This window comes from Varanus komodoensis, unplaced genomic scaffold, assembly GCF_004798865.1.
Source record: "Varanus komodoensis strain SLA01 unplaced genomic scaffold, ASM479886v1 scaffold53, whole genome shotgun sequence".
Lineage (NCBI taxonomy): Eukaryota > Metazoa > Chordata > Lepidosauria > Squamata > Varanidae > Varanus > Varanus komodoensis.
Window position 1 is genome coordinate 5,726,503 of NW_025336126.1, and position 25,108 is coordinate 5,751,610.

The following is a 25,108-nucleotide window of genomic DNA, read 5'->3' on the forward strand; positions in this document are numbered from 1 at the left end:
CATCACAACTTCAGGTTCTTGACTCCCTTCTTACTGTTTCTCAATTTTAAATGAGATTTGGCATGGACAGCCCTTTGTTCAGGACATTTTCAGACAGTGAGTTGTCCTCTGTTTAAAAAGTTGCCAAAGGACTATCCTCTAACTTAGGACACATGGCAACCCTAACACTGATTACCACTATGCCTGGATTGTACTATATGGGGTTCCCATGTATCACTGGTTTGACAACCAAGTACTGTATTTACATAACCTCCTGCTTTTCATTGTGTCCCAATTGCTGTAAATAATCCCATGGATCCATGTCATGCCTTATCTTTCTAACTTCTCATATGCCTTGGATTCTGAACAAACAGTAGCTCTTAAGTGTTTCAGTCTGTCATGTGGTTGACAGAAATGCATAGCAATGGGGTGTGATGTTTAAATAAGCACAAAGGCTTGTTTGGTAGAAGTTATACTTCCCTTCCCTAGAATAATAAAGACACAACACGAAAGAACCGTGGATGTATTTTTTAATCGCAAAGACACTGGGCCTCCAGTGGAATTTACAGGGCACATGCCTACAGCACTGATCACTGCTGAGCTAGCAGCTGTTGGAGAAAGTGCTATTCAAGGCTTTTAAAAGCTAACATGCAACTTTTTTCTTCTTTTAAATGTTTCTAATAATAAAATAAAACACAATAAGAAAAAGACACGATCCTTTATAATGCAAGACTTCATTGTTGTTAGTCATCAAGACTTAGCACCAAAGATTGCTGGGTTGCTGGAATCCTGTTGCAGGGAGTTCTGCAGAGCAACACTGTTTCTCAGCATTTTCCAGAAGGGCAGCGAACTGGAAAAGAAAGGGAAAGAGGATGAAGGAACCATGGGGATCATGGTTTTATTTTCTATCCTAATAGCTTACAGAAACAGCTTATAGAAATACATGCATTTCTTATTTGTCCTCCTCCTCCTTAACCAATAGTATTATGATAACACTAATACTGTTAATACTAATATTATTGGTGTGAATATTTGCCGTATTCACCAAATGATCAGATAGGAAACCAGGCATTCAGTTGTGGTGGTGCTATGATTTAAACAAGTTCAAAATGTAAACCTAGAAGTCCTTAAATCAGGGATGGAAAAACATGTGAAAAAAGTAGTGAATATTATTTGTGTGCTTCATAGTCACCTAACCCTCCCCACCCCTGCACTCACCCCTCTAAGATGAAAATTCAGGGTCTAAAATCATCTAGCCACAGCATGGATAACTGTCAAAGCATTCTCCATAGGATCCTGGAAACCATCCCTTTATAGAGTGCTCAAGCATTCTATTTAGCCCTTTCACATAACCACAGGTCATGGGGCTCTCAGGAAAGAGAGAGTAAACGTTTTAAACCTGGATAAGTTTGTGGGGAAGATATGACTACTAATTATTCCATGAAAATTTGGGTTGGGACAGGATATGGGGGCAGGTGATGTGTCCAGCAAGGCTGGGCAACAGCCCAAAATTATGAAAGATACATGAATCTGCCTTCTGTTCCTTACCTCTGTATCCATTTCCCATAAATCCATTCATGCCATACTTAGCTTCTTTTCCTCCTGAACCAAAGAGAGATAAGGCTGAAAACTCTGAACTGCACAGGACTATTTCTGTCTTTTTTACCTTACCATATTCTGGCTTACAAGCTTTCTCCAGTTGATCCAAGACCAGACACATTTTAAATCACCTTGTGGTTTGCTTCTGCATAAATTGCAGTGCTCATAAGGTTGGGTCCAGAGTGTGACAAACTTGAAATAAACCCAGTAAAATCATGAGAAATTCGTCCCTTTGATTTCACTAGGTCTACTCTAAGAGCATTTCCAGACAAAGCTTTTATGATGCCATCACTTTGCCCCATTCATAGAATGTTATTGGGGGTGTGGTGAGGGGCAGAGCCCACCATCTTCCACTCACAATCTTCCTGTGTTTTGCACTGACATCTGTCTTTTTGCTTACAGCACAACATTCATTATGGACAAAAAGATGAAATAGCTACACAAATCTTTACATCTGTAATGCTAGGAGACCACCCTTAGTATAAGCGGATCCAGATTTGTTATTTTCAACTTTCCAAAAATGAAGTATTAAAATAAAACAGAAAGATTCCAGGGACATCATTACAAAATTCTTAGTCTGCAGTGCATTTTATATAGGTTTACTCATAAGTACACCCTGCTGTGTTCAATGAGGCTTACTTGCTTGTAAATGTTAGGTTTGTAGCCTAAGAGTTTATAATTATTTCAGTGGCACCTAGTGCTTGTTGATTCCATTGCTATTTAAAATTTTGTTTTGTTTGCTACTCACATGATTGCTGTTTTTGATCCTGCCAGAAACTTTCTCAGAACTTATGACTGAGAGGTGGAGTATAAATAATTTAATAAATAAATACAAAACTGAATGCTTTTATAAGATCACAGACATTTGGAATCATAAGTAAGAAAACTGAAATAGAGACTTTTAATGATAAAAATATTGATAATAAAAATTTGGTGCCTAAAATATAGTGCCTGAGGTGTCTACTTCAGTCTGCTCATGCTTCTACATTGTTTAATTAAAAAAAGCGGTAATAGCTTTAATTATAAAAATGCAGAGAGAGGGAGCACTTTATGTAGCAGCTGTAATAACTAGAGTATCTTCTGCAGAGACCACTGCCATCTTGTGGAATTTCCCTGCATAAGATGTCCAGCTGCAGTTGAGGTGAATTAATTTATTCACCACCTTCAATATAAATATTCTCAGGGCAGTTTGATCAATAAACATAAAACAAACATAACAACACAACTAAAGCTTATAGAAAGCAGATGTCACTGTGTAACAATGAAAAGCCTGGGAAAATAAAGAAGGGTTTTGTTGGATGCTAAGATGACAGCAAAGTCAGTGCTTTCCCTACCGTTAGGCAGAGTGAGCCAGCTGCCACAGGCAGCAAATGGTAGAGAGTGGCAAGGTACTGAAGGGCAGGCCTGAGCTCGGCATCTGCAAGCTAGCCTGCAGTCATCAGATGCACTGGAGGATATTATCCCATTCAGGCCAGTGTGAAAAATAATCTCAGTTTCTGTATATTGAACAGGAGAAAGTTGTAGAGAAAGTTTTCTACAAGAAGCAGAATTTCTTGAGCTAACTCTAAGCAAAATAGTTGCTGGGTGAACTTCCCAGGTTGGGAGAACTCCATAAACAGGCAGGAGGCAGGGCAGAGCCTTCTAGACCAGCTTTGCTTACCCTAGTACCTTCCACATCCACTGGAAGACAAAGGATTGTGGAAGATGTTCACAGAGAGGGCACTCCAGAGTTTTGGTACCACGGCTGAAAAGGCCCCAGCTCTTGTACCCATTCATCTGTTTTCATGTGAGAGCCAACAGAGAGCAGGACTGCCCTTGAAGCTTGGGAAGGTTATTTATGTGAATGGATGGTAACCTAGTTCAACGCTGTTAAGGGCTTTAAAGTTATCACTAGTTTTTCACAGAGCTGGGAAACAAGAAGTTCTTAGACTGTGAGCTTCTAGGGCAAAAATTTGGACTGCAATTCCTATCATCCATAGCCATTAGCCTGCTGACTGGGGTGGATGGGAATTAAGAGGCCAGTGTCAGGGATGATGGGAGATGTAATCCAACAACATCCAGAGGTAGATAAGTTCCCCATCTGAGCCCTAGAGGATAGGTCTATTAATATTCAGAAAAACTGCAGGAAATGGTTTTAAGTCAATAGGCTAAGCAGGTCATCAATAACATAAAGGTAACATAGGTGATCAATGTGATAGGAACAAGATTGTACCGGCTACCAGTCTCAATAAACTGTTTCAGATTAATTGTGGTTTCTCATTAAGGGCACCTAGGTAAGAGACAAGGAACATGGGAAGAAAATGCTTTCTTTTCAGCCACTGTGGACTGGAGAGGCACCCCTTCCCGCTGCTGGAAGAGCAGACAAATCTAGTGCCACATACCGTAGGCTCCCAGTGCCCGTCCAGGTCCTAGTGGGCTGCCATACCCTCCTGGTGTTTGTCCAACTGCAAGGGGACCATAGGCACCTGCCAAGCAAGTGAAAGAAAGGCGAAATCTAAGTGCAGTGAAAGCACAGTGAAGGCACTTTGGTTCAAGATGTTGCTCCCACACACACCAGTCCCAGCAAGAGCTACTCTGTACTCTGCCTAGACAGTAGGTGGGATTTTATTGGAGAGGGAGAGGGCGAAGGAGGGTTTTTTTTTTTTTTGCACCCTCAGTCTTACCTGCCCCTAGCCCATTAGCTTGGGGGTCTCCACCATTCATATATCCCATCCCGTTTCCATTGCCTGAAGGGGAAAGAGGAAGCAGAGAAGGAGAAGTGGAGAGTGTAGCACAAAAGACCTCTCCAAACTCACAGTCACTGGTCTCCCTTCACTTCATGGGTTCTAATCCCTGGGGCCAGAATCCTGGAGCACTGTCATACTCCAGTGTGATATGTGCCACTAGTTGCTAAGAATGTCCTGTTTAGGGCAAGCAATTCTTGCAGAGATTAACCTCTAAGCATAAACAGAAACATATTTGGCAGACACCATTCAGAATCTAGAGACACAATATTTCAGTCTCCTTGGATACTCTGCTGCCTCATGAAAGTCACTATTCTCCTGAATAGTGGAAAGAATGAAGTTGAAATTGCTAACTTAGAATTAAGTTTAATTTAAGGTTCAGTCAAGAGCACAATCTTCCTCTTCCACTAGAAGAACTGATTTAACACCTCTAGTGGGACAGGAAACCTGGATCTTGCTTGAATAAAAAATGTATAACATCAGACTTAATTTTACTTCAAGAGGCTGATCTCTGTGCAAAACTTGTCCATTATGTGTGTCTGTCTTATCTATCCATGGCAGAAGGGCATTATTAAGAAAGTTACAACTGGAAGCATCACCTGGCTGCCTCCTCCAGTAAAATTCCATGAATGATGGTTTGTCATCTGGAAACATCCTCCTCCCTCTTTAAATGCACCAGGTGCTCCCTCTCTGTGTTTGCTGTAACAAATTAACCAGGCTACCTCTCTGGAATTTGAGGAGTGGGAGCTGTTTTCAGGGCCAAGGCTTCAGTGCTGAGACATGTCCAAGAATAATTTTTTATAATTGAAAAGCTGTAAGTGTAACTGACCAGTTTGTTCAGCAAAACAATGCCTCTGACCAACATAGTGTGTTTCCTCTGTTACTAACGAACAATCCACAATTAGCCCTCAAACAGTTTGCGACTCTCAGGCAGACTTGTTCCCTGACTTTCCTTTCTCTAGAAATGATCTGCTCCTTGGCCCACTTTCCTACCCCAGACTCGGTAAAGTAGGATTTCTTACCATCTAGTCCTAGTGTCCGACCAGGCAGTGATCCATACCCAAGTTGTGGCCCACCTTTGTAAAAGAGGCAAAGAAACAGGGGCTTAATTTCTAAAAAGGGAGGCACCATTGGTTTCACATTTGCCTGAAACCTTTGCCCTTTGTCCCATAATCCTTTACCAGAAATCTCAGTAATTTCAGCACTGGCTTCAGTTGCAGGGTTGCCTGCAATTTAACAGCCCAGCCTGTCATTTCCTGAACAGATCCTGCCAATGTGGAAGCAAAGATGCCTTCCTCATAAGCAGATCTTAGGAAGCAACAGTGGTGTGGTCTAGTCAATTTCACTCCTTAGGCAAAGAAAGCTGGAATTAACTAGACCAGGAGATAGTTGCTCCAGTAGCATTGCTGATCAGGAAGAGGAAGACCAAGAAGTAGAAGCCAACCAAAGATGATCTGGAACTGATCTGCTACAGTGAGGTAGCAAAAGGAGGAGAAAGGGGGGACCATTCCCCTAACCCGAACCTCCAGACTGGGCTCCATAAGTGGCTTTAGAGAGCTCCTAGCAGGTGTGAAAGGAAGAGGAGGGGAAGGCCAAGGGGACAGTATTAACCACACTACTAAAACCAATTCCTTCTCCAATGCCACTCCAGTCCTGGAGAAACCATCTGCATTTGGTGTGAATTTAAATGTGGTATTCAACCATCCACAACCAGGACTGAGCATGCTAGAGAAATGAAAATCCATGCCCAGAAAAGTAGATTTCTGCATCCTGTATGTTTTATGCAAATTAAAAAAGATTTACATGCATATGCCCTATTTTGCATAAACAGTTCTTCTCTTAATGATGGTAATAAAGCATATTAAGGTTAATATACACATTAAGCATGTAAGGGCCACCCACCCCCTCCACTGGTGACAGCATCCTTTCTGTTCACATACTTTCAAGGATATCTTCACAGACCATCTGCAGGTTTATAACAGGGACAAGCAGCCTTCAGCACACAGGGATTCCCCGTCCAGCCTGAAAGCTGCTGTGGCTATTATCACCCAATACTGATCATAGATAAGAGGGCACTGAAAGGCAATTCACCTTTACATCGCCTGCAAAGAAAATGAGTTGTTGCAAAGATTTGGATGTGGATTTTGTAGGCAGGAAACACCTAGCAGCACTTGTGTGAAAGGCGATTTGGTTTGGTTTGGTTTGGTGCAGACTAAAGCAGAGCAACCACAAGCCACCTTGTTTCCCAGCTCACCATATCTTCCAGCACTGTAATCACCTCCTAGGCCAGCAGCTTCTGGTTGATGTGGTTGACCACTGTAGGGGAGCTGCCCTGCCCCTGTGACACAGAAGGATAATGGAAAACTGTTAGCGGTAAGATTCCCCTGTTTTGCCACCCATCCTTCTCACAAATTAAGGCAAATCTGCAAATTATTCTCCATTGGTACTGTACACTGATATTTCCAATGATTAACCGAGCAACTGAATTCATGGAATTTATTTCTGTGTAGATATTTGGTCCAGTGGTACTTATTCCCAAGTATATGGCTGCACCCTACTTGGCCATTCTTTCTCTCGAGGGAACTAGAGTTCTCGGAAAGCCTCTCTCAAGAAGCTTTGGACTACAGCTCCAAGCATTCCTGATCATTGGCCATCCTGCTGAGGCTTATGAGAATAGAAGCCGAATAAATCTCTAGAGAACATCAGGTTGGCAAAGTGGTGCTAGAAAATCTGGGTTTCTCCCACAGAAGAATTTGTTCTTATCACATTGGCCAAATACAGAATTTGTTGCAGGAAGCCATGTAAGATAAAAAGGTATAGCGCCAATATAAAGTTGTAATGTAACTAGTATGCCTAGGATACTTTCACCTTTGGCTGAGGTATCCAAAGCCATCCAGGTGGCAATGAAGGCATATTCTCCCAGTCTTCCTCCTCTACCTCCCAATGCTGGTTCAAACTAAGCACGCTGCAAATTGGCTCAGTTTCTCTTCAAGCTGGGCAAGAAGGTCACCAGGCTGAAAGTTGCTTCTTCTTTTAATAGCCTGGCCTAAAGACTCACCTCCATATTTGGCAGCCACAGAATCACCAACAGGTCCTCCTAACTGACTGCCATAGGGAGCTTGAACACCTGCAAATAAGACACACACCTGCAATAGTACAGAGACCTTCCATTCCTCAGAAACAGGTAGCAGTTGAGTGAGGGTGGGAAGAGCTACTAGGCAAGACAAAGAACCAGGATCAGATCTACATTTTAAAGGCAAAAGCCGCTTCAGAGGAAGGGCTAGATTGATTCAGATTGGAGCCACAGCAGAAGGAGAAGGTTTAATCATATTTACCACTGTGTCATGGCTGATGCAAATTCCCCCTTCTTCTGGAGCTATGATTTGTACCATGGGGCAAAGAGAGCCCCAAGGGGATAATTTCAACTACCCCAGGAAATTATCCCGGAGCTGACCCTTCCCACTCCAGTGCTGCAGCCCAGATCCAAATCTATTCACAGGAATGCACATGCTGCTTTTGATGCTTTTCTAACAGATCGAGACATGGACCTCATGGGAATGTGTGCAGTGTAGATCAAGTCAGAATGTCAATCAAGGCCAGGGTTGGAAAACCTCGGGGGGGGGGTATATAACCCTCTGGGGGATCCATCCCCCCCGCCCCTGATCACGGTGGTTTCCCAGGTTTTGTACAGGGTTTTCTCCTCATTCTAAGAGGCTGAAAAGCCTCCCTTAAGACTTAGTTACTGTCATTAGCAGTAACTTTTATATACATGGATTTTATATTATGTACAACATTGGATGTTTAAGATTTTAATTTCTGCAGACAAGGCTGGGATACTTTGACTATTGGATCATATAGAGCTGTAACAAAGGAAATGAAATGTAGTATTGCATTTAGACTTGGGATAAAAACTTTACTGCGTGTCTTGAGCAAATAACCATCTCTGAGCCTAACCTACCTTACACGGTTGTTGTGCTAAAATACAACTCAAAGGAAGAAGAGAAATAACTAAATTAATGGAACCCTTTACCATTACCGTTACCGTATCCTCCTGGGTGAGATCTTGCACTGGGAAACCCATTTCCTCCAGTTCCATAGCCTGGAAAAGAAAGAGACACTAGTTCTTTGTGATTTTGCCCAAACTAGCTGGAAACTGAACCCAGTACCCTCTACCCTAGGGATGGGTGACTTTTGATACTCCAACTATTTTGGCTTAAAACACTCATCATCCCTTACCATTGACTCTGCTGGTTAGGGCTGATGGGAATTGTCAGCCAAGACATCTGAAGGACACCAGATTGGAGAAGGCTTCTCTACAGAGTAAAACAGTCCTTGTGGAACAGATAGATCCAGGGGAAGAATATGCTGCCATAACCTTTCCAGGGGCACTCTCATTCTCTCTCTCCCTCTCCCTCTCTCTCTATATATATGTCAGTCAACAGCCCCACCTACTGGTTGCATTTCTTCATGGCTGCAAGTGAAGCCCAACAAGTATTCACTTTTTGAACTGGTATCATGAAAAGAAATGGAGGCTCACAGTTTGCAGGGAACAACAACTGGGACTGGCTTTGTGAAAAGCACAAATAAGTGTTGCTGACCCCATGTGATGCTGATGTGCAAGTATGAGGGAACAGACAGGGCACTAACGAGGCAAATTTTGTATAGCAGCGTGGCATAAATAATTGCTGTAGGTACCAAGACAAAGCACTGGTCCACCCGGCCCAGTACTGTCTATTATAGTAAGCCAAATCTGGCCCACGTGGGGCACCAATCTGGTCTCCTAGGATTCCTGCAGATGCTCCCACCCCTTTTCCTGACCACCAAATATGGGATGGTTTCCTGGATTCTATGCAGTCTTTCCGTTATTCTAAAATGTTGAAATGGCTTCTTCACAGCTTAGCTGCTGGCAGGAAGTACTTTTAAGCTAAAATAAGGTATTTTGGCCATACTCCTTTTGCCCAGCTCACCACAGAACGGTAGCTCCTCAGAGTTTCTTTGAAGCTGACTCAGGTTTTTGGGCTAAAAGAGTTTCAGTTCCCATGGACTAGGCCAAATGGCCTGCTGCCTGGGTCCCTTGACCAAAAGCAGAAGGCACTGACTCCGGGTTCTTTGGCATGCCAGCATTGGATGTTGTTTCTCCGTTGCCGGCACAGTGACTGTACCAAAGCCAGTGGCATCTCTGTCCCCAACTATACGCGACTGCTTCTGACCCAGTGCAGCCTGATCTTCTGGGTGGGTTTTTATTCTCACCGTTGCCAAATCCATTCTGGAGGCCATTGCTTGGGTAGCCTCCAGCTCCAACACCACCTGGATACACTGTTTAATAAGACATGGAAAAACAGAAAGATCAGACACATAAAGAAAGGGCCCCTTTTCTTCCACCTTTTCTTACCATGCCCTGGAGCAAGATGCTGCTTGTTGCGCTTAAACTCTTCCCATTGGGACATCTGATTGGCCACTTTGGGATTTGATCCTGTGTGACTTTTTAAGGTTATTATATCATAATTTAACCTAGCTCTCCCATTCTGGTGCTTTCCCAGTATCTCAGTCAACCACTGGCAGAAACTCCAGCTAGCATGGCCACTGATGAGGCATGATAGAGATTATAATCCCAAACATCTGGAGGGTACCAGGTTGCCATCCTCTTTTCTAGGCACTCTATGCTGGGGGATTTCATGAGCTGCAGTTCAAGAAACCTGGAGTGACCAGGTTGGACAAGGCTATTTAAACCATGGCCTTAGATCACCAGTTTCCCCTGAATATGCAGAATAATAAGAGATTGCTTTTGAACAAGTTTAGAGTGACTTTCATATACTAATGAGGAGCATAGGGGACAGAGGATCTAGGACAGAAGATTTGTTTTGCAGACCAGCTCCAGCCATTTTGCTGCCTGTGTCAAAGGACAAAATGGTAGCTGTTCAGAAGCTGACTGGACTGTTGGTTGAATCTTATTTCAACACCAGTGATACCTGAGGCAGCAGGTTAGTTTAGGGGCCATAACATACCTGTGTCATATGCAGCTGTGATGTCCACAGGAAGCGTTCATGGCTGCCCTATGGCATCTGACACTTGTGGCAGTTTTCTCACTCTGCCTAATGAGAGGGCTGGCCCTGCATTTTCCAAACATAGATGAGCTCCATCACTTCTCTTTGGAGGGACAAATCCTTTCTAAAACTCCCAGTGACACTCTAACAGCTGTGAATAGCTTCTCCTAGCTCACCTTGCTGTGTTCCTATTGCTTGGTAGCCAGCAGCACTGGGTCCTGCCCCATAACCTGCTTAGAGAGAGAAATATAGGCAGATACCATTATCTTTGCATAAACCAACATGGGTGTAGGGCTTGTGTGAAGGCTGTGATATTCTCTCTAGATCAGCTCAAAACTGAGTTTGGCCAAACTAGCTATGTTCTTACAAATTTGAAATACTGTTTTCTTAGCCTAAGTTTGAAATTCTAAGCATGTCAAATGGCATCAACAGTTGCTCAGTGGAAACTAAAAGCCTTTGCTGAACACTTTCCCCACACAATGGTGTTCACATAATATGGACATTTATTCTGCTGCTATGCCTATGATGGAGAAATCCACAGTGGATTCAAGTGAGTTTGTATTTTTGTGAATCAGACATGTAGATTCCACAGTGGGTGAGCTTCTGACTCACATGGACTGTGCAAATTTGCAGACTTTGTCACAGTCTTACAGTTCTTGAGGCCCTGTGATAAGGCACATTAATACTAATGTGTAGCTGATGCACACGTGTGTAAGTAGGGCAAACATCTTGTACAACCCCTCAAACGAATCTAATTCCATCAAGAAGCAATCAATAGAAAGAAGATGCCTGCCAATCCATGAAACACAAATGGAAGTGATCAAACAAAAACCTGACATCCCTAGCAGCTGGCGGGAAAAGAAGTGCCAGATGAGAAAGAGCGTCTTCTGTGGGGGAACATGGCTGAGGAAAAGAAATGGGGAAAGAGCAGCTCTGCAGACCCTCAGGATGCAAGGGAGGGAAATGGTAGGACAGACTGGAGTAGAGCTGGGTTGGAGACAAGAGCCATATCTTGAAGTGGCCCTCTAGTGCTGGCGCCCCAAATCTTTGGGGAGCCCATCTGCCCTACAACTTTGCTGTCCATGAGGACAGGTACAGGGATCCTGTCACATCTGCTTCTCCTGGGTGAGCTGGCTTTTTGCCCATACGTGCTTCATTCCTGCACCCTCCATCCTTCTGCTTGACTTTTTTTTTCTGAAATCAGATGCCCTCCTCTCTTCTGTTCCTGCATCCCTTTTTACAGATAAGGTTGTCCTTAGAAGACAAGGCCCTTTAAAGAAGCACAAAGAAACCTTAGATCCAAATTTGCTGGTATTGTTTTGTCTTGTGGGCCTGAGCCCTGGATCTTTTCCACCACCCCTGGTTAGAGAGGAACATGCATTTCTAGTTATGACAGGTCAGGATATAGCAGGTGGACTTCATGGTCGAGAAACTTGCTGTTGTTTTAAAACACCAGCAAATGTTTTACAAGTGATGATTCTGTGCATGAATGGAACTGTGATGCACAAACAGCATAGCCTTGATGCAATGGAAAAACCTGGAGCTCTCAGGTGTTTCAAGAAGAGCCTGCTGGAAAATGTGATGGCCGCAGAAACATTACCTGCTTTGGAAGGCTTTCCTCTTGCTCCAAGTCCTGCGGGATGACATGAAAGTGAATGAGTCAGGCCGGAAAGCTAGCCTGAAAGATTAGCAGGAGGTTTTTATAACTTACATGAAAAAAACCCCAAACCCTTTATTTAGAAAACCTGAATTCAGTGACCTGTATCCATTCAGCAAGTATATTTGCATGTATTTGCTTACTTCACGGCAATTTGTTTCCAACAATCTTGGTGAAGAGTAAAGAGCTATGTACAGTACTTAAGCCTTGTTTTGTGGCAGCACTGAGAATCCTACTGAGCCTCTTTTTAGCTCCTGAAAGTGTACGTGCTTACAGCCATTATGGACCAGAAGCTTGCCCTTTTTTTCTTTTTTAAAAGAAAGCAGACATTTCAGGATGATTCATTTTCTGCCTGACATGTCATTACAACATATACATGGCCCTGATTAAGATCTTTGCCACAAACCTTTAACCTTACACAGATAAAAATACATTCATAGTTGCTTTGCCTGTGTTATAGTAAAGCTCCCAATTTTCATTGCAGAAGTTGTGCTTTGTTTTCCATTTACTCCACTATAGTGTGTCCTCTGTGAATTTAATGCTCAAGACACAGTTCGTTGCGTTGCTCAGAATTAGAATGTGCAAGCACATAAGTCTGATAATATTTATCTTAGAGGCCAAGTATATCTAAGAAGCTGCAGGGAATGAAACTCCACGCCATGTGCTTTGTGTTGCCTTAACTGTTCATGTACAGGCACATGTGCTAGAAGCAAGTTGTTTTAAGACACAATCCTATGCACATTTAGACAGAAAAAAGGCCTTCAACTCCCAGCATGAGCCTGGGTAGATTTAACTGAAACTGATAGGATATAATTAAAGCATAACTAACAAAAATCCCACTGATTTCAATAGGACTCTTCCAAGTATGACTAAATCTGAGCCAAGATAAATTTACTACAGCTCCTGCTCTGAAGAATATCTGCTATAGATCTTGATGTGGGAGCTAAAATCCTAAAAATGGTATTTTGAGCAATTCACACTAACAATATTTGAAAAAAGCATTCCCAAAAGACAGTAATTGGGACAGACTTTTACAAAGATTGGAGACCAAAATATAGAGAGTCTAGCTTGGTAAAGAGGGATTTAAAAGAGAAAAAAACCCAAACAGTAAAATCTGGTTTGTGTGTAATTGTGCAGTCACTGTTAAGCTGACTTGGGCCAAACGTATGAGGGAGAACCATGGAATTAACACGGGCACAACAAAAGACATCAAAAAATAATTTTATGATTAAAAAAACCAAAAACAAATACCAAACTTTAATGTAAAAGCATGGAAAAACACACCAGTGTCCAGAGTCCAGGAAACCAGTCATTATAGGACTTTACCCCCAAGATCTTGAAACGAACAAGGCCAGCCAAGTCTTTTTTGAAAGGTAAAATAAGCAAAGGGTAGATGTTTTTGCCAAGAAATGGAGCTGGGTCAGTTAGTGGGCCTCTCAGTTTGTTGAAAGGCTTGGCAAGCATGTTTTTTTCTTTATTCTTTTTAAAAGGAATACTGAAGCAGGGTACATTAAGCCTTTGGAATGTTAAGAGGGAAAGAAAACAGTGCAAGATTTAAGTGAGGTACCTTTAAACAGGTAACAAGAGACAGAAGGAAGGCATAAATGTGTTAAGAGGATACTTACCTCCCAAGGGGAGGCCAGCGCGAGGGTAACCAAGACCTCTGTAACCTGTAAGACCACAACACAAAGATGCATTGTGAATGACAACAGAATAGAAACATCACACCATTTTGGCCTTTAAGCAATAAATATATTAGGATTTAAATAAAAATGCTTTCTCAGATTCCCATTTCAAATCGGAATGATACTTAAAATAACTAAAACGTCATGTATTTTATGGCCATCATTTGAAGGATTCACTTGCCTGGTTCAACAGATTTCTCAGCCGGGCCAGGGCGGCCCTACTGTAAGGTGGAGTGAGGCAGCCGCCTCAGGTAGCAGATATTGGGTGTCACAGAAGGGCAGTAAATGGTTAGTTGTCTGATCAGTTGCTGTTGTGTTCTACTTTCAGGAATGGGGAAAGTGCTTTGGGGCCTTTCTGTCTCACATGAGAAAATAACTCAGTCAGTCTTGCATACCACATACACTGACTTGGGAGAGAGAAGACACCATTTGTTGCTCTGCCTAAGGCAGCAAAATTTCTCAGGGTTCGCTTCGCAGATTAGCTTAAACCAGTATGTCCCATCTTTAGAAATGGCTAGACATCTGGTGTGAGAAGAATTTTCTTGAGATCTTTCTGGTTGTAAACCACGGGAAGACTGCCTCCGGCATCCCTCTGTGCTGTTCATAGTTACCTGGCTTCTGTTTTCCAACATGGGAGAGAAGCACCAAATCCTCTAAGGAACGGAAAAAGGGTGGGGGTGTGTGCTTTGACCGCATATCAGAGGGCTGGCTTTCCAGGAAGCCAACCCTTCCTCCATGACTGCTACTACATCCTCCTCAGCAAGCAGACGGGAAGAAGTGAACCCAGGCTCTTTTCAATCACCACCGTCAACCAAGAACAAACTCAGACTTACAGTTCTACTTTGTGAAGGGAGCAACAAGCCAAGTAAGCCAAACAATTTCTGGTTTATCTCTGGCTGGGGAACATTTTCTTAGATTCAAGGCCAGTTTTCTACCAGTGAAGCCTGTTGCAGGCTGTATGCTGGTAGGGCATGCCTAGGGTTTGAAGGGCATATGCCCACTGTTCTCAGTCTCTGTCTGTGTGTGCGTCTCTCTCACACACTCCCCATTTACCTAATTCCTACACAACATAGTTTTTATCACACACACCCATTCACACAAAGAGGACAATCCACTCTGCATCCCTGCTGTGGGAAAAGGTGACGGACGTTTGCCTACCTCTTCTGGCAAAGAGGATTATTCTAGGGCAGGGTCTCCTCAGGCTAAGTGCAGAGACCTCATGGGCCTAATCCTGCTGGTAGCCTGGGAGTTCCTCACCCTGGTTTAGCCTGTTGTGGCTGTATGTGGGGCAGCATGTACTCGCCTTTACAGAGGGTGGGTTCTCTGTTTGAAGGGCTTGATTATCTTTGAATATAAAAGAACTGTTCCAGTTCTAGTTTGAAAATAACATTTCAGAAATGTCGCCCCTCAGGAGTTAGTACGTGAACAGCAGACTGAGCAAAACACTTAGGCTGCAGCCTTCCACGCTGTGGGAGATGTAAGGTATTTCTTTTAAGTTAGAATTTTTATTTATCAAGTTGTGTCTATGCATATACATTTATATATGTAAATGTTATTCAAATCCTTGTCCTCCTTTCCAGAGACTGGTTTGATCTCTTTGGGTGAATCATAAGTGGCCACATTATGCCAGCAAGAAGCATAGATGAGCCAGTGGGCTGCGTATCCAAGCGAGCTGCTCCATCTGCCAAAGCCGCAGCTCTCCAGAATTTTCTTCACTCCCCCTTTTGTGTGAATATGGTCCTCTAGGAATCTGTCCTTTCCCCTTCTGAAACCATCTAAGCTGTCTCACAGCTTCTGCCTACAAATTGCATGCATGTGAAATGAAAATTTGCGCTTTTAGGCATGTGTAGATAGAAAGCAGTCCTGTCACTCCTAGCGTTCCCCAATCAGCAGTCCTGGAGATCAGGGCCTTTTCTTGTCTAAACATGCATGGAGTGACCCCCTTAGCTTTTCTTTTCTCTTAAAGAAGGTGTTTCATCTCCTTGATTGTTTCAATTGGTCTCTTCTGCACCTTTTCCTGCAATGTAGTATCAGCTTGAGCTCACCCTTCCTTCCTTCCCCTGGAGGACGGGGTGGGCACAAGGAAACACAGATCTATGCCTTACTGAAGCATGCAAGAGTGGCCATCATACCTGCTCCTCCATATCCAGCTGGGATGCCATAACCTGGGGTTGCAGGGAGAAGTATGGAACAGAGATGGGTTAAAACAGACAGAGAGTGTGTATTCACAGTTGCACATCAGTGAATACAGAGTAGCTTCTCTTTAGGCAATTGCAGGCTTCTTCAACAAGGAGCCCTTCAGATGTGTTCAACTACAGCTCACATCACCCCTGTGTCCTTTTGCCAGAGGATGATGGGAGTTGTTGCCCATCAAATCTGGAGCAGCCCATAGTGGGGAAAGTAGCTGGAGACTACAAGGTGTCTCTCATCCTACCCACATTCTGTACAAGGCATAAGTTAGCACCCGTGCCATTGACAAATGGAGGATCCCATCCTGCCAGGGTTGGGGCCTGGCTGTTTTCTGCTTCCCCGATTTGCCTCCAATGGCTCAAATCTGTTCTAAATCCCTGCAAGGGCAGAAATAAAGAGGGGTGAAAGCCAAAAGACAAGATGGCTACAGGGAGGGGTATGGAATCCCACCCCCACCCCAAGCCATCTTTTCACAGTAAAATTTGGTTATGATGGGTAAGAGAGTCCAAGCAAGCCTATGCCTATCTAGACAGGAAAAAGCCTACAACTGCCAGCATGTTCTCTCTGTCTAAACAGGCATAAAATTACACCTTAACCGATTTCTAGGTCCCTTGAGTGTATCTAAAAGGCCATCTCAAAACATTGCATCCCATCTCTCCACGGTGCTAGATGGGTTGTGATATATTTGCCAGTAGAGGGGCAGGAAAAGCCACTGAAAAGCCCGTGAGATCCACTGCGGTGTTGCAGTTAGCAAGGGGAAGCTCTGGGCCCAACTCCACCATTCAGGTTCAATGCTCTTGAGCTCTTTGGAGGAAGGTGCCCGTGGGTAGCATCCATGAATTCCTTTCTGAGAGAGACCTGGGCTCTGAATGGATGGTTCCACTACCAGTGTGGGAAAATGCACTCACAGGGCTGGATCGAGATGTAGCCAAAGCTGGCCTATTCAAAGTATTCAAATATACTTACCATGGACAGCACCTTTGAAATTCAGACTCAAGAGTGGAGACAGTGCCTCACTGACTTTGGAGCTGTGGCTAATTCTAAGGGTGACTAAATCTGGATCCCCGTTACAAACTTCCCTAGAAGCACAAGCAACTGCAACAGCCAAATATCAGCAGGAAAGGTTCTGCTTGTCCCCACACCTTGCTGTTCTTGCTTTCACTTTGCAGCCTGTTGTTCATGCAAGAGGAGCATTCAAAATGGTGTTGAGCTGCTTGGCCTCAAAACAGTGCAAACGCTTCTGCCACCTCATGTACAGAAAAGACCTCGGCTTCCACAAGTGTTTGGGACACAAAAAGAAAATGTTTCCGTTTCAGGCAGCTTTTGCCAGACAGACCGATAATGTTACTCCCCTGAAATTTATTCCAGCCTCAAAGCTACACTTACGCAAACCTGTGGACAGTCCTTGGGTCCCATAAGCAGGATACTTTCCTATAGGGATAGAAAGCAGAGGTGATACCAGGACAGGGAAGAGATAATAACGGAGGGACAAGGAGCTGTACTGCACATTATGACATTCATTTATGCATAAAATGTTCCATAATTTAAATTACAATGTGGGCCAAGGAGACTAGGATTCAGCCCTCCATTCTGATATGAAGCTCACTGGGTGATTCTGGGCCTGTCATACCCATCCTACCACACAGGGCTGCTGTGAAGGTAAGTAGTCAGGGACCAGCCAATGTACCACACTTCTGGGTCCCAGTGGTGGGAAACTGGAGGCCTGAAAATTAAGTTCTGCCAGGCCTCTCACTGACTGGTGAAAGAGAAGGTATGACACTGTGGCCGCTCTTGCACAGCTAGAAGACTTGGCCTTGATGGCATCCCCTGTAGCCCGGCAGCATCTCTGGGAATGGGGCAGCAGGAGGAGGACTCTGCAGGGAATGGAGTTTCAAGGGTGTCTCCTTTGGTGTGTTGTTAGCACAAGATGGAGGTGCAGAAACGCCCGGTGTGGGGGAGCAGCTGCTTCTTGAGGGACAGGTTTCCTTGCTGGGGTCCCCTGTGCAGCTGCTCCCTTGCATTCAACCTGTTGCAGCTTCCAGAAGCCTTTGCAGGAGACAGCGCAGTCAAAACCTGGAAAGCTTCCCTCCTTCTTTGGCACGATGAATGCAATGGAACGCACTCCGGGGGCTGCGCTCTGGCTGAGTCCCTCTTTTCTGTTGTGTTCAGAGAAGACTTTTGCCTGGGAATGTGCTGTAATCTGTTTCTGTGGAACTTCATGGAGACTTTAAATGCTGGTGACTAATTACTGCAATAAACGGTTTTGTTGGGATTCTTGCCTTGACTCTAGCAAGCCAGCTTCTGACAAGAGGACCTAACCTATTCTTAGACCACTTTTCCGCATTGCCCTGCCACGTCTATCTAGGTAGCGGTTGGTTTCAGTATATGGGAAGGTGGAGGGGGGGCATTTTATCCTTTTATCTTGGAAACAGAATGACTTGGGCCAGTCCTGGATCTTTGAGTTGTTATACCACTGGACTGATAGAAGAGCCAAACTGAAAATTATGCTTCTTTTCCAAAAATCAGTCCAGCTATGTTCTCTCTGAAGTACTGCATGACAATCATGGGCAAATGCCAAAGCAAGGATTTAGTGAGTCAAGGTACAACCCTTAATTCCCAGGCTATTTCTTTCTGTCTAATCATGCATAGGATTGCTTCCTTAGTTTTATGATTAACATACTGCTTCATCTGCAAAGAAACCTTCAGGCTGATTTATGAACATTTAATCCTAACCTTTAAATCAATACGGGCAAGAACATTAAAGCCACAATCCTTTATATGTCTAGACAGAAAAAAGGTCCGTAACTCCCAGCATGCCTGAGCCAACGTGGTTACTACAGGCATGCTGGGAATTGTACCTCGATTTCCTGTCCAAACATGCATAGGATTGTGTCCTAGAAAGAATAACGATGCCAAAATTATACACTGAAGAGATGCACCTTCACATCCTTTAAAAGGCCAATAGAGTGGGGGCCAATCCTCATTTTGTGGGAACACATCCCACTGTTTGGGGACAACAAATTTTAATTTATTCAGCCTTTAGGAATGAAAGGACCCTTCTTCTCACAAGACTTACCGGCCTTGGCTCCTGCTGGTCCCAGTCCAGCTCCTCCTGCACCTAACAGGAGGAGAGCATTATGCTAATAGGTGGCTTTTATACAAATTTTAAAATAAGAAATAAAGGATGGGTTACATGCCAGCCACAATGGCTGAACTCAACCTTGTACTGACTATGGAATGGAGTTATATGTCCGTGTAAGTGGAACGAGGGCAGCTCCTTGAAACATAATGCAGATGGCAGGTGAGGTCAGTTAAATCAGGGGGGGCAACATGCGGCCCACTATGGCCTTAAGCGCACACCTCACTTCCCTTCCCCTTTTGTTTTGCTGTTTTGTTAGCACACACAATCGGTGGTGAAGCAGCAAAACATGTGGTGGCAAACTGCTACTGAGAGTCCAAAGTGCCAATTTAGCTTGTTTTCATACTAAATGTAGCCAATCTGAGTCTCTGTGGTGGTTTTCTGCAATGGCTTGTTTTTTGTTTTGCTTTTTTAATTGTTGTAGGTGATGTGAAAGCAAGAGTTTGGCCTCCAGCAGAATCCTGGTGCTGGAAATTGTCCTTTGGACTGCCAGAAGTTGCTCACCACCATGTCCAAGGGTTGAGCCCTTGGAGCACTTTCAGAGGCAATGCTTCCAACCAGACATTGCTTATGCATGTGAGTGAATTCTGTTTCTATGAGTGCAACTTTAAAGTCACCCACTGATGTTAGGCTTGATCAATGGGGACTCTTTTGTCTTCAAGCAGAATCCCCACTGTATTTCAGTACAGGTGTGTTGCAGTGGGGAGACAATGACAGAGAATACATACCTTGTACCAGGGATGGGAAGTAAAGACCCCCTCGGCCATTGGCTTGAGGTTTCACTCCTGAAACAGGCCCACAAGAGGAGTGGAAAGAGACTGGAGTCAAGTGAATGAAAAATCAAACCCTTTCTATAGTTTGCATTGTAGAACCAACTGCCCTAAGTTCTATTTTGTCAGTCACTAAAATTAGTTACAATCCCCATTCTACTTCTAGGGCAGCCAAATGGCATACTTTTCAGGGAGCAGTCCTCTGTGAGATGGGGAAGACTGCCCTCTGTTTGAAAGTCTCACCAACTGAAGGGATGGAAGTCTGGTGTAAAGATAAAGAAAGATCAGAAGAAAGGGCTGGGCCTTGAGTTTGCTTATCAATAAGCACCTGGACACCAGACAGAGCAAGGCACACAGGTTATTTGGCCACAGTTTTCCCCACCCAAATGACGTGCATTTCTATTTAAATTATAGGCATTATTTAAAAATTGGCTTCTATTTAAATTAGTGTGTGGACCTTTTAGGGATGTCTGTGTCCTCTTCTTTGGGTGATGCATTTGCTTTTATTTTGACCGAGCTAAGTGATTAAAGCATGTAATCGTAATTTTGGGTAGAAATAGTAGAAGCGTCCTTTTATGATGATTTTACTCCTGAATTGCCCAAATTTTTCTAGTGTTACAGAGTAAATTAATCTACTAAAGGAATCGTCTTCATATGTGCTGTGAGAATGTAGGGAGCAGAAATATTTTAAAAGGGTGGGGGAATAAAAATGTCCAAGGAACAGTTTTTAATATGGAATTTAGATTCAGTCTTTCAATGTATTTTCACCTCAAAATCTAAAACTGGAATGCTTTGAACTTTCTGATGGTTTTGGCGTAAGAAGGAATCAAGTAAAACCATGTAAAAGCTGACAGCTTTTCAGACACCACACCCCAATGCATGTCATCTGTCCAATACAGTAAAATGGAATGAAATAAAGTATTGAATCTCAAATTATGTAATCAACTAGCACTGTAGGACACATGCAAATAACAAATGTTTGGCAAATGCATTTGACAAATATTTGAACTTTCAGACAACATTGAATTAACCTTGGCAGAAGAAAACATTTTGAATGCAAATTTATTTTTACTCTTAGTGGAAATGATTGTTTTGGAGATTTGATAAGTCTGGGATAATAGAGTGTTTTAGGGTACAATCCTATACATATCTAGAGAGGGGAAATGGCTTACTGGTCCCAGCATGCCCCTGGCTGGCTGGGGCATGCAGGGAGTTGCAGGAGCTGTTCTCTAAAATGTTTGGTTTCAAGATAAATAATTCTAATCATGGAGAGCCTGGAGGCTTAAAGCTGCTGAGCACAATTTGAGACTGAGCAGTCCCATTAGACTGAGATGTATTTCTATTCTATTTTGACTATTCTATTTAATTTACATTATAGCTAAATCATTTCCAGTTCAAAATTGTACTTTAACTTAGAGTAATTATTTCTAAATTTGCACCTATATATATAAATTACCATCTACAAATTGATGCCACCTTTTGTCCTCTTTTTGATGATGTCTTTCCTCTTGCTTGTAGATGCATATATAACAGCACAGATAAAGGTAGCAAGTAGAATTCATAACAAATAGATCATAAAGCTAATATTTATTAGATATTAACCCTAACCATCAATATGTAAAACAGGTTGGCTTAGTATGCCTTTCTTGGGTTCATAGTTCACAGAACCTAATAAACCTGTTTGTCTTCAAGGTGCCAAAGGACTCTTTGTTGTTCCTGTTGCTGAGAGAGAATGTCTCCTCTTGGGACTGGTAGAAACCACCTGCTGGTGTCCAGTCCATTGGGGCAAGTCTGGATCTTTCCACAAAGCTCCTTTCAAAGCCTGGGTCCCTGATGCCAAAGAATTATTTAATCTCAGAGTGACACACTTTGGCTTTCTGGCCCACCCATGACCCACCCTGTCTCCTGGCACAGGGAGCTGGCTAGCTTTCCCGCCTGGTAACTTTGCAAGGGGTTGTCAAGCCCCCCACCCAGGTGAGGGCATTAAGGAGGGCTTTGTGTGGGCTGGGTTGGCAGGGGCACCGAAGGAATGTAGCATATTTGTGCCAGACAGGCATGCAGGCCTAGGAGGAAATGTGTGACTTCCCATCTCCACCTAGGCTGGATTATTTGCGTAGATCAGGGCCAGAGAGGGATTTGTGTCGGGGGTCATAAAAGGGCAGCTCGGCTGTGCGACTGCTCCCCTCCCATCGCTGGGCAGGGGGACCGAAAAGATTCTTGGCTTGCAGCCTCTGCATGAGCAAGAACTCGGCTTGCAGTTCTCCTGCTCTTTAATGGCATTGTACACGATCACAGTCCTGCTGTCAGTTTTAATGAATGTGAAATTAACAAGAAACACCACAGCAATGTCTGGACTCACATGCACCAGCATCATCATGATTATATTCCGAGCATTATCTTCTAAGATTAAAAATAAGATAGTCTCTGTCCATGCACTTATAATCTAATGGATATAATACAAAAGAGAAAGGAAAGGGAAGGAAAAGGAAAGAAAGCAATTTCAGGGATGTACTTTCATTTTTATCATGGAATAGAATTCCCAGTTCTTTCATATCCATGCATAACATTTTAACATATATGCATAACATTTTAACTGGTAGATTTATGTGTCACCTTTCTTCCATCCTGGAACCCTAGGCGGTTATCATGGGCTTCCCAGGTACTGACCTAATCCTGACAGGCAATTGGTGCATCATATGTCCTCATACCATGCCTTGATGTAAGAACAGCCATGCAGGATCAGGCCAAAAGTCTATTCTCCTGTTTTCCAAAGGAGCTTCAGAATCCTTTCACCCTACCCTTCCCCAACAGTTTCTCTAAAATTGAATTCAGTCCCTTAGGATGGATTTTTCACTACTCCTGTTAAGTTTAAAACTATGTGCATGCAGAGATGAGTTATGTTGGCTTGGGCTCCTTAGAGAATAGGTGGGATTAAAAACAGTAGATAGATATAAACATTATGGAGATTTTGCTTGTGAGTTTATATGCCTCTATCTTTCCATTTAGCTAAAAAATAAGTGTACAACTTCAGACCTGAAGGGTCCAGTCCAGCCTGCAAGGGCTCAGGCTCAAAGGCATCCCCTCTGAGGTCATCCTGCTGCTATCCTGGGACTGAGATGCCAGGAAGCCTGGGCATTTGGGATTCAGCCACCCTGGGGAAAGTGGGTACACACAGGTGAGCCCCAGTACCTGCTTCTTCTCATCCCTCATTTGGTCCCTTTTTGCTGGGGGAGGCATTTTTTTGCCTCCTCCTAGAATTATGAGAAAAAAACCCAAAACAAACAGGGAGGTAGGTGTCCTCTGATGTTCCCTCTCTTGTCCTGAATCTGGCTCCTCACCACAAAACCATTGTGGCGGTTCTTCACGAGGAGAACCATCTTCTTCACGGGGAGTTTTCCTGCCTTCTGGACTTTTTTGGTTGGCCCTTTCAGTGCATTTTCCATCTTTGCAATAGCCTTGCACTGATGGCAGGGATTGCTGCCTTGGATCAAGCCACATGCCTGTCTAGCCCACTGCTAGCGTCATTTTCTTCTCCCTGCATTGCTTACGCTCACTGGGAGTAGCTGGGATGGGAAACCTGAAGAGCGAGAGGAGGAAGAGGATGCTCTTGTCAGAGATCTGGACCCCTCAACTGTGGAGGATTTGATATCTGATATCCAGCCGAGACCTGTGGTTGTCCATCCTTACTGAAAACCATGTGTAGATTTAACCACCCCGGAAGCAGCAACATAGGAACTCAGGTCAGAGCATGTCGCTGAAGTATCCCTTACTCCAGCCTTTCCCAGCCTGGTGCCCTCCAGATGTTTGTTGGCTCGCATGGGTTGTAATTCCCAGCCAAGCAGAGAATTATGGTGGTTGCAGTCCAGCACATCTGGAGGGCACCGGGCTGAGGAACTGATTGGCAGCAGCTCTGCAGGGTTTTGGCCAGGCAGCCCTACCTGGATATGTCCTTGATCCAGCTGAAACGTCAGGCTAGATTGATTTCCAGGACACGGGAGGGAAGAAATAAGCCTCCAGATCTCCATTTTGCAGGCAGAACCACCTCCTTCCCTCTTCATTTGAGGCTTTAAAGCTTAGGAGGTCACTCTCAGTGAGAGGCTTTCCTAGAGCAGGTTGTTTCCTTGCCGATAGGATGTACCCCTCGTGCCCACCCATGTCTTTTAGGCCCCAGGGCAGGCTGGCTCCTCAGAGGGCTGGTGGGCTTAGGTCTCCGTTGACCTTTGCAAATGCCTCTCCCTGGTCAACTGCAGTGAATTATGGAATAATAGAATTTTAGGGATGGAAGGAACCTGGAAGATCATCTAACCCAACCTCCAGTTCTCTGCTCAGCGTGCCACTATTTGGACTGCTTTTGGCTTCTCCTTCAGGTCGCTTGCAGTGAGGCCATGCAGTGCAATGCTATGAAAGTCTTCTCAGAAGTGAACTGTATTGAGTTCCAGGTTAGCGTGTATAATACCTCCCAAATTCCATTCCAAAGCACAATTGCAGCACGTTTATGCAAAAGTAACTTATATTCTGCTCAGCATGGTTTGTTTCTGGATAAGTTTGCGCAGGATTGCAGCTGAAGAGTGCAATCTCACGCCCAAGGTACCTGAGGGGCTATTGGGTGTAGCATGCCTAGCTTTAGCATCACTTCGACTTGAGTATCTCTCAGCATAAAGAAATTTTACTATAGGATACCTCTAATAGTCTTAATATGGATCTAGGCTTTTAAAATCTTGCCCTGCAGTTTTGTCTCCTCTTCCTTCCCAACTTTCTGGGTCCCCACCCCTTAGCATCTACCTCATAAAGAGATTTGATAAGCTCAAAAACTAGTCCCAAAAAGTTAGTACCCCACCAACTTTACTCTGAAGAGATGGACATGGTTACCTGCAAATTTGTGCAGCATACTCGGTAACCAGTGTAGTTTTTACATTCATGTAGCAAGCACTATCCTGCCCTCCTCATCTGAAATTTAAAAATGGGGGGGAATAACTCAAAGAAAAATTGCTCTTCTGTTGTTCCAAGCTCGGGGACAGAAATCAGTAATCTTCACAATTCCTAACCATCAGAAGTAGATGCCATTTAGTTCAGAAGCACAAGTAGATTTTGTCCATGAAAATGCTTGAATATGTTTATGCTCAAACATAAAGCATGCTGTGTGTATGTCATAAATTTGCAACAGCTAAAATTCAAAGCTTTGGGGAAGTTAGGAAATTTCATCCTCTGGACAGACCCAGTTTGCACAATTGCAACAAACCATCATGGTTTGTTTAAGCCATGGTGCTTGTTGTGATCGAGCACACCAGCTCCATGAATTACACCTATAGATGGACATACATA

General features: G+C 43.7%; 1 protein-coding gene across 1 annotated transcript; it reads right to left on the bottom strand.

The window, feature by feature from the left end:
* Positions 1-494: 494 nt before the first annotated feature.
* LOC123032099 (glycine-rich cell wall structural protein 2-like) lies at positions 495-24,674 on the bottom strand. The gene is made up of 16 exons (XM_044447726.1): positions 24,656-24,674; positions 19,745-19,801; positions 17,264-17,308; positions 15,820-15,852; positions 13,628-13,672; positions 11,946-11,978; positions 10,522-10,575; positions 9,552-9,617; positions 8,338-8,400; positions 7,360-7,428; positions 6,556-6,639; positions 5,324-5,377; positions 4,242-4,304; positions 3,960-4,043; positions 1,528-1,581; positions 495-829 (listed from the first exon to the last, which is right to left on the bottom strand). Exons 1-16 carry the CDS (start codon positions 24,672-24,674, stop codon positions 804-806), a joined length of 849 nt encoding a protein of 282 aa, XP_044303661.1. The 3' UTR covers positions 495-803.
* Between the last annotated feature and the right edge of the window lie 434 nt (positions 24,675-25,108).